This window comes from Mesitornis unicolor, unplaced genomic scaffold (assembly GCF_000695765.1).
Source record: "Mesitornis unicolor isolate BGI_N332 unplaced genomic scaffold, ASM69576v1 scaffold35563, whole genome shotgun sequence".
Taxonomy (NCBI): domain Eukaryota; kingdom Metazoa; phylum Chordata; class Aves; order Mesitornithiformes; family Mesitornithidae; genus Mesitornis; species Mesitornis unicolor.
This window is the reverse complement of record NW_010175964.1, coordinates 1-9,099: the sequence shown is the minus strand read 5'-3', so window position 1 is coordinate 9,099 and position 9,099 is coordinate 1. Positions and strand designations below refer to the sequence as shown.

The window sequence follows — 9,099 nt, the reverse complement described above, 5'->3', positions numbered from 1 at the left end:
GTGCTCTGAACCGACTCTGTGCTTGGTCTGTGCTTTTCTCTCCCTGTTCCTCAGCCCGTGCCTTGGCTTCGCTCGTAGCATGGCGACCTGTACGGTGCGGTCAGCGGCGACAAGTCCTCGGTCCGCCCGGCGCCGTAACGAACCCCATGGCGTGCGAACCGGGACGCGGAGCTGGCCGCCCCTGCGCTCCTCCGGCGCTGCTCGCTGTAGTTAAGCTTGGGCGAGCAGCCGTAACTTTGCAAAGATCTGCGAAGTGTTGAACCCTCTCCTCACCGGAGGAAATCTTGTCCCCATTTTGCAAATGCGGATCTGAAGCAAACTGCCTGTTCTTTTTTGCTAATCCTTTAGCAGACTGGCTAAAGGGCTTGCCTGTAGCCATGCAGGAAGTCCAGGGAGAGCTGAGTTTGCTTCCTCTGCTACAGAATTGCAGCTCTCTAAGAGTGCAAATTAACTCTTTGAAGCAGAGAGGTGTGTGTGTGAAATGAATGTTTGGCCTGTGTAGGTTGCTCTTAGGCTTTTTGATTTGGAGTGAGTGCTGCAAAAACATTGACTTGTTAGAAATTGAGAGCTTTTTTGATTGTAGGAAAGCAGCATGTCACTTGGATATGCGCTGTTATACGTCCTTGTGTGAAGACCATGTTTTTATTCTTTCCACATCTTTCAGTGAAAGCCTGAACACAGGCAAGTGAAAGTTCCCACAGCCTGTGTTTCAGGCTGAGGTTTCCAACTGATGTAAGCTAGGCCAGGGACATTCTTGAGAAGGGAATGTGTATTTTGATGGAGAGAAAGCGCTGGTTTGTTTGGCAGCTGCTTAAGTGCTGCATGTACCATCAGATGAAAGTTTGCTGAACGTATAAACGTTATCTGGCTAATTTTGTCTGGTGAGCACCTGTCCTGAGGAGCGGTGCCGGTGTGGTAGCTGTGTGACTGAAGTATTAATATTACATAGTAATGCCACCTACTGCTCCAGCAGCAAGCTGGGTAACAGCGAAGCATGTGCTGGTCTTCATCTGGGCTCTCTCCCTTCCCCTCTTCCAGTAGGGGTAAAGCCAGAGCTAGGCAATAATCAATAGTTTTGCATGGTTGGTCTGATAGCATCATCACTGCAATGGTCCACAGATGTAAGGGAAGTCGGTGTGTAGGAAGAGATGACACAGACCTGACTGTGGTATATTTAGGAGAAGGGATATGGGAAAGGAAAATGTCGAGTTTTTTGGTTTTGTGAGTCCAGAAACACGTCTGTTCCATTCTTGGAAGTGAGTCAGCTGCTGTCATGCAGTGGCTTCCAATTCTTGAACTGCAGCCCCGTTGCACTTTTCACTAGAGGCACAGACCTGGTTAGAAATGCCATAAAGCTGAACGATGTACACGTGCAGGTTTGCTTTTAGTCACCCTTGCACCACCTATGGCACAGTCCATGGATTGCCTTCTTACCACCACTGCTGGTGTCACATTTGTGTTGTGGGTTTTCCATTCTCCATGCATAAAGGCATGGGTGTTTCTTGGCTTCCAGATCTGCAGAGCTGGGTGTGCAAATGTTTGTTTGTGTTACTTTTTGGAGTTGTCGCATTAGGGAAAACCGGGAAGCTGAAAATCAGGAAAGTGAGTTCAGCTGTTCAGAAGTGATCTCATCCCAAACATAAATTTAATTGCAATTTACAGAATAAAGTAATTGCTTACCAGAAGCATAGAAGCAATGCAGGATGCAGTGAGCTGGAGAGTTTTTTTCTTGTTAACTAATTTTCTCTGTGGAGACAGAGGTGTTTCCAATGTCATGCAGTGCTGTCAATATTCAGTGCCACTTTAGATAAGCCTGGCAGTTCAGACATACGTGTGCCCACTCTTCCATTTCCTGAATGCGTCATTTGTAGGTAGATAATGCGTTTTACACCACATCAAATTTGCCACGTTCTTTAAGGGTTATTAAAGTGTATGTTGGAGGCAGCTTTCTAATGCAGTTGTTAAACAATCCATGTTGAACAGTCAAAATGCAGCAATGTGTTTAGACGTTGCAGAATATGTGATGGATGTAGCCCTCTCATGGGAAACACATGGAATTCAACCAATGCCTAGTATTTCAGTGTTAAATTTGTCTCCTTTTGCATCTAGAGTAAAGAGGGAACTGATTTGGACGAGATGAGGTCAGAGTCCAGTTTAGACTTTCTGCTAAGCAGTTAAAGCAGAATCTGCTGTTGCAGCAGTGCAGCAAACTGGGCCGTATAGTCTGACCTTTCCAAGGCTGACAGAGTTTTGGAAGCAGCTTATTGAGGCTGAAAGCAGCCAGAATTCAGTGAGGGGTTTTGTTCTCAACAACTCCTTCTTCCTGACAGATATGTGCTATGTGATACAAATTGGCTTTGGATAAAACCAGCGCGTCTTCCTCTGGAGACAAAGCTGTTGTCAAGAGGCATGAGCTGCATGTACATCTTGCAGAGAAAATAGATGTCCTCTGTCTGCCATTTTTTTTGGGTTGGATAATTAAGATCATTTTTCTTTGGTGAACGTCAAAACGGTAACTTAAAACATGGATGCAGACTTTTGTGTGAGACACAGGGTGCCTGTGGGAGCATGCACAGAGGCTGCCCGTTAACGGCCGCGTACCGGTCTGTGTAACTGAAGTGCTCTGAAAAAGTCAGTTGATGCCCAGTATGCTGCTGCTGTTGCAACGCAGGTTTGTTGTTTTATGCCTATCTGTTAATTTCTTGTTTCTAAACCCTTTTATCTTGTCACTAGGCTGTTCTTTGGAGTTTATTGCATTCGATTAGGGATCGGTTCTCAGAATCAAGGAGTTAGAAGTGAGATTTGAGATAAGTGAGGCCCATTCGGTGCTGCTTTGGACGCCTCCGAAGGGGAAATGGAGTTATCAGGATTGAAAAAGAAGAGTTTGCTAGGACTCAAAGAAAATAATAAAAAATCCAACACTAGGTAATCATTCTGTCCGAATTTTCTAGGCTTAACAAAACTGGGGATGTTACAGGGTACTAGGGCTTTCCCAGTGAGGGTGAGGAACTGGAAATGTACCTCTTTCTGCGTGAATTTCTGTATGTGAGAATTCCTGTATGCTTATAGCTGTCTTCCTCAAAGCTGCTCTGTAACGTAAAATATTTTCCTTTTTCTAAAACTTCCAAACTTGCCTAATGCTTTAACTCTGCAGTTCTGGTGATCTTGAGTTACCTTTGAAGTTCAGTGCTTTGTGTTGCTCTTCTGTTCTTCGTTTGGGTGTGGGTTTTTTTGTTGTTTGTGTTTTCCTGTATTAAACAAGGTCTTCTGCAATTTGTTCTTGAAGGGCTCCCTCACCAACCAAGCGCAAGGATAGGTCTGAAGAGAAGTCAAAGGACCGGTCCAAGGATAAATCAGGCACTAAGGAATCAGGTGATAAGGATCGTGGTCGAGACAAGACACGCAAAAGACGCAGTGCTTCCAGTGGGAGCAGCAGTACCAGGTAGTTACTTTTACAGGGAGTAACAAATTACAGTGTTTTTAGAAACTACCAGCTTGATTTCTGGTACGTTTCGTTCCTTGCGTCATGGACTTGTTGAAAGCTTCTGTTGTGTTAGTCACAGTGCAGTTTCATCTAACTTAAGGGATTTATTCTTTTAGGTATAAATATCCTTTGGCTGTCTAGTGAGTGACAAATCGTTACTTTTCATTGTTCTAACTCTCAGTTACTCTTTCTGTAATTATCAGAAGTTTTTCACCCATTATTTTTTCTGGGTACTCCACTCATTCCCCCTCTGCCAACAGATCCCGTTCCAGCTCAACTTCCAGTTCAGGGTCCAGTTCCAGCACTGGCTCTAGCAGTGGCTCTAGCTCCTCTTCTGCCTCAAGCCGCTCTGGGAGCTCCAGCACCTCACGCAGTTCCAGTTCCAGCAGCTCCTCTGGATCTCCGAGTCCCTCTCGACGGAGACATGACAACAGGAGACGCTCCCGCTCCAAGTGAGTTTTATTTGCCTTCTAGGACTGCCAGATGGCAGGTTAATTTTCAAGTAAAATACAAGACTGTGGTCAGATTTTTTTTTCCTGGGGGTCATTTGCTTTCTCCATAACTTAGAGATTAAAATTTTGTTAGAATAGGTGTGCTACCTTTGCTTAAAACCAAAACGTATGCCCTGTAGGAAGAGAGATTAAAAATCTCAATTTAAGGAGTGCTTGTAAATATTTTGTAGAGGCAGTTTTAATCAATGTTTCCCCAATAGTATGGTACTATATGGGCACTAGATGAGAGTAAAGCTATTTATAAATTACAGCCAAGACTAACAGAGAAGTCAGGGCTGACAGTGGTGTATATGTGAATGCATGTGTATATGCATATTCTTATGTATAAAAAAATAAAATGAGAGTGGTGGCAAAGGAAGTGTTTTCCTGTAAAGATAGAATTCAGACTGGTAGTGTCCATACAGTTTTTCATTTGGATAATTCTGTAGGTAAGGAAGAAGCATAAATATGAAGCTTGTGCATATTGAGTTTTTTACAGATTAAAATTACATTCCAGATTTTTTTGTAACTGCAAAGAAACTGTGATAGACAGCTACTGAAATATTTTTTTAACTGATATTTCTGGACCTCTGTAGTGAACAGAAGATACAGAAACAAAAATCATTTAATCCATTGATTTGCCTGGTTGTGGTGTGCTTTGGTGTTTATGTCCCCACTTTGCCTCTTCAGTTGTTGAGGCAAAGAATATTTGTTTTTGTTTTAACAACTAAGAAATTCTTTAACTATGGCCAGCAACTGAATAAATTTTGCTAATTTTCATGTTTGTTACCCTAGTTGCAGTAAAGCTAAAAACTCACAAAAAAGGGCTCTCAATTTCCTGGAGGTTCTAAAGCAAAAGCAGACAAGGCAAATGTGAGTCCTGAGGTGTTTATAAGTGGAATGCCCTCACCACCACCCTCGCACTTCCTAACCTGTAACTTCTTAAGAAAAAAGATGCCCTCTCAAGAAAAATGGTACCTTTTTGTCATGTGGTATTGACTGGCTTCTTGGTTTTGTCTTGCATGCTCCCTGAAAAATGTAATCCTTTTCTGTTGTCAAATTCAGATCTAAGCCACCCAAAAGAGATGAAAAGGAGCGGAAGAGGCGGAGCCCATCACCTAGACCTACAAAAGTGCATGTTGGAAGGCTCACTAGAAATGTGACCAAGGTAATGGCATGCTCTTCTGTAACACCAAGCTTGCCTGTCTTCTGTGAGAACACATGAGTGGCTCTTTTAAAGCTCTCAAAACTTTCTTGTTGCTAGAGTGCTGCCAAGGTATTGCTGTTGGAAATCCTTGCTTTGTGTCCAGATTGATCCATGAGGAAAATTTTGGTAGGATTTTACTGAGTCAAATACATTGCAGGCTTTTGAGGCCATTAAGAGGTCTGTCTGCGTTGTCAGTATTGCTGACCTTGTATCCTGCCTTACTAGGAAGAAAACTGTAGGAGTTGGGACAACAGCTGAAATGTCCTTGGAGGCATTAAGGATATCTGGAGTTTCTTGATAAAGGATTTCAAGAGAGCTGGGCTGGCTTGAGTTCACTTTGCTATAATGTAGTTCAAAGGTCTTCAGAGGTAAAAGGTTTAGAGTACTGAAAAAATGATGTTTTAAAAAAAATATTAACAGTTGCACCTGAAGTGTTCTCAGCTGAGGGCATAAGTTCCCTTCTCAGATCCCCAAGAGGATCTTTACACTGGTTGTGTTTTTGTCGCCAGTGTTGATGTGCAGCAGTAATGCTGCTAGAGCTGAAGGTGTGGAACAATCTGAGGGGGAACTGCGTAGACAACAGCAGAGAAAGCAGTGGTAATCCTTTCCACATCTGGCTAGTGAAGTATATCTCTTCATGATGGTGGCATTGATTTAAAGCTCATCTAGTGTTTTGTACAGCTTGGATGTACTGCTCTGCACCAGCCAGAGCTGGTCAGTAGTGTGGTCTGTCCTTAAGACTTGCTCTTTCTCTGCAGGATCACATCATGGAAATTTTTTCCACTTACGGAAAGATTAAAATGATTGACATGCCAGTTGACAGGCTAAATCCACACCTCTCTAAAGGTTATGCTTATGTGGAGTTTGAGAACCCAGATGATGCTGAGAAAGCCCTGAAACACATGGATGGAGGTAAGTGTCAAATGCTGCAAGCAGGCTGGGTGCTTTTAAAAATCTTTGCATCAGATGAGTTTGATCTGAAAATGAGGTGATGGGGAAGCCTTTGGGGAACTGATCTGAAATACTGTCTGTTACTGGCCCAGATGGCTTTGGCTTTTGTGTGATCCAAAAAAATCACAGAACTATTAAAAGTGAATGTTTTCAAAGCAATAATTAAGTTTCTTGAAGTTTCTGTGAAAATCTCTTCCAATTAACATGTGAACTGCAATTTAATGAGATGTTAGATTAAGAAGTCTAGTATGTCTGTGGACTTTGCCAAAATAGCCCCTGAGCAGTGATGGAAATAGGACTGTAGGCTGATTCATGCTTCAGTTGCGTGTGACAAAGCTGAGTTGCAGTAAAGTGATGTGTAGATGTTAGTGTTGGAAAATACTTAATTCTTCCTATTTCTGTGGTTCCCTAAAAAGGCCAGATCGATGGTCAGGAGATCACTGCCACAGCTGTGCTGGCACCGCGACCTCGGCCACCTCCGAGACGCTTCAGCCCACCCAGGAGGATGCTGCCACCACCACCGATGTGGCGCAGGTCACCCCCTCGTATGAGGAGAAGGTGAGAGCTGTGACAATTTGTATTTCCTGCTCAGTGTTTATCACTGAAAGGACTTGGCATGGGAACAAGTGAATCCTCTTGGACTTGACTTTCCCCTCTAATGACAGTAGCACCTTTTTGGCATCAGTTGACCTGGATTGTACTCCTAACTCCTGGCACCAGGGTGACTTGGTGACTTGCTCTGGTCTACACCCTGAAAGCCATCTGCTGGAAACATCAGGCACTTTCCAGCCTGCTCCCTGGAGTCCCTTCTGTGTAAGTGCTTTGAGGTGACGTGGGCATGGCCTTCTGGCTGGCAGAATGTTTTTGGCAGCCTGCTCCAGCCACTTGCTTTTCTGAAGCGTTTGCACCTCCCTCCCTTATTTATATGAATGGGCACACAGCCGAAAAGCAGTCCTGCGCCAGGTGAGCGGAGTATGCTGACCCCAGGATGCCACTTGACGTGTGTGTGCCCACTGCGACTTGGGGCTGCCTGAACATGTTCAGATACGAAGTCTTTTGGAGTCTCCCTCAGCACCTAGATGGGCTCCTCTGTCTTGGAAATCTGCTTAGGCTCTTGTCAGTACAGAAACAGCTCTTGCTTGAGCCACTGGATTTCTGAATAGCTTATGAACTCTGAGTTTAAAAATGAGAGCTAGTTAGTGTGACACAAGATGTGCTGTCCTGTTCTTGCCTGTTCTCCTTTAAATGTGCCTTTTACTGAAGGCTGGCAAATGCTAGGTTTGGCATTCCTTTCTTATTTGTTTTCTTCCCTAGTTTAACTTTTGTTCCCCTGTTCAGACTCTTGTTAATATTCTGGGTCTGGAGCCTTGCTGTCATCCTGGTTGATTGCTGATTGAAGCTTAACTGTTTCTTTAGAGTTAGGCTTCCTCTAAGAAATGGTCCTGTGATTTGAAAGGGCTTACATAGAACCCTTCCCTGAATTGTCACTCTGTGGTGGGAGTCAAAGCTCGCTTTTCAGGTGAAGGAGGATTTGATGGAAAATGAACTTGAGCTTGTTTTGCTTGAGGGCGAAGACAAGTTTCTTGTCTCTTCTTTGGGTGCTAAACATTCTTTCAGCTTCCTGAAGAAGAGGGAGGGTAGCCAGAATATTCCTGCGGTGTAGTCAGTGTTTGAATTCCCGCCTTCCTCTCTGGAGCTGGCCGTGTTTCAGTGGAGTTTTTACTGTGGTGTATGAGAGGTTTTTGGAGGAGGGCTGGGAAGTGTTTGAAAAGTTGGTAGGTGAGTTGACAAATTACTAGAACCTGTCTCCTGATGAAAACTTTCTCTTTCTCTGTCAGGTCCCGATCTCCAAGGCGCAGATCCCCTGTTCGCCGGCGATCAAGATCCAGATCTCCCGGACGAAGGCGCCATCGCAGCCGCTCCAGCTCAAACTCCTCACGATAAAGCAAAAAGACTGGACAGCCTTTTATTTTTTAACTTAAATCCCATCAGACTAAATATTGTACCTTTTTTTATATTGGGTCTGGGTGAGAAGGAGTGGGAGAGAGAATCCTGGCAGTGAAGGCAACCTAAGAGGAGAGAGCAGCGGTTCCCAGCCAGGAGACAGCCTTTGCTGTGGGGCTTCTAGTTTCCTGGCATGGAATTGAAATATTATAAAAATGGCTTTGATTTTTTTTAAAAAAAAGGCTTAAAAAACATCTTTTCCAGGTAAATGGAAGGAAAGATGTTACAGCCTCTCTCCAGTTAGCAGGTTGCTGCTTGGTGACTTCTAAATGCTTAGCACGCTGTACAGACAAGCATGTAAATTTTGAGCTATTTCAGAACCCTATGTAGTAAGGCAGGGAGGCATTTAACTTGATCTCTGGGTGCCAGCACGGCATTTTTCAAAGCAGCTGGAGTCCAGATCTGCCCGAGACTTAAATACTGAGTTGTTGCTTTATTCCAGTTCCCAAACAGATTCCCAAAAGTTCCCAAGCTTTTTCTGCAGATTAAGCTCTTCTGTAACACGTTTACCAGATGTTTACCACAGAAGCAACGGTCCAGCCCACTGAACATGATACTGTAGAAAAGAAGCTGGAAATCTTAAAAACTGGTTTGTAGCTGCTCCCATAAGTGATTTCTTCACCTTTTCTTAAAGGATTTTGGTAAAAACTTCCTACACAATGAAATGGTGTGAGTGCTTCTGCTTTTACAAATCTCAAATTATCGACTGAGTGTTGACCCCTTGGAAAGGGCAAGGCAGGGAGGGAGGCTGGAGGCCGCCACACTGTCTGGATTAGCTGGGGTTCATATATTTTTTTTAATTTACCACCTGTTGTACAGTCAATGCTATAAAGATTTTTTGTTTTGTTTTGTATCACTTTGTAGCCTTTTGGGCCATGTTGTGTTTGTACTTGTGTAGGATGAGTGACAATTGAATAAAGCAGTAGGGTTGAGATTAACTGGCCTGCCTCGCTCCCTTCTCC

At 43.8% G+C, this 9,099-nt stretch overlaps 1 protein-coding gene across 1 annotated transcript; it reads left to right on the top strand.

Annotated features, from left to right (window-relative positions):
- The first annotated feature begins 2,854 nt into the window (after positions 1-2,854).
- Positions 2,855-8,280, top strand: LOC104538411 (RNA-binding protein with serine-rich domain 1). Its single transcript, XM_010181606.1, has 7 exons — positions 2,855-2,925; positions 3,287-3,442; positions 3,745-3,936; positions 5,041-5,143; positions 5,941-6,094; positions 6,550-6,691; positions 7,972-8,280. Exons 1-7 carry the CDS (start codon positions 2,855-2,857, stop codon positions 8,075-8,077), a joined length of 924 nt encoding a protein of 307 aa, XP_010179908.1. The 3' UTR covers positions 8,078-8,280.
- Positions 8,281-9,099: the final 819 nt, after the last annotated feature.

Coding starts and splice junctions, on each gene's coding strand:
- LOC104538411 (XM_010181606.1), top strand. CDS start 2,855: ATGGAGTTATCAGGATTGAAAAAGAAGAGTTTGCTAGGACTCAAAGAA. Junction 6,095..6,549: donor CCTGAAACACATGGATGGAG/GTAAGTGTCAAA, acceptor TTCCCTAAAAAG/GCCAGATCGATGGTCAGGAG. Junction 6,692..7,971: donor CCCCCTCGTATGAGGAGAAG/GTGAGAGCTGTG, acceptor TTTCTCTGTCAG/GTCCCGATCTCCAAGGCGCA.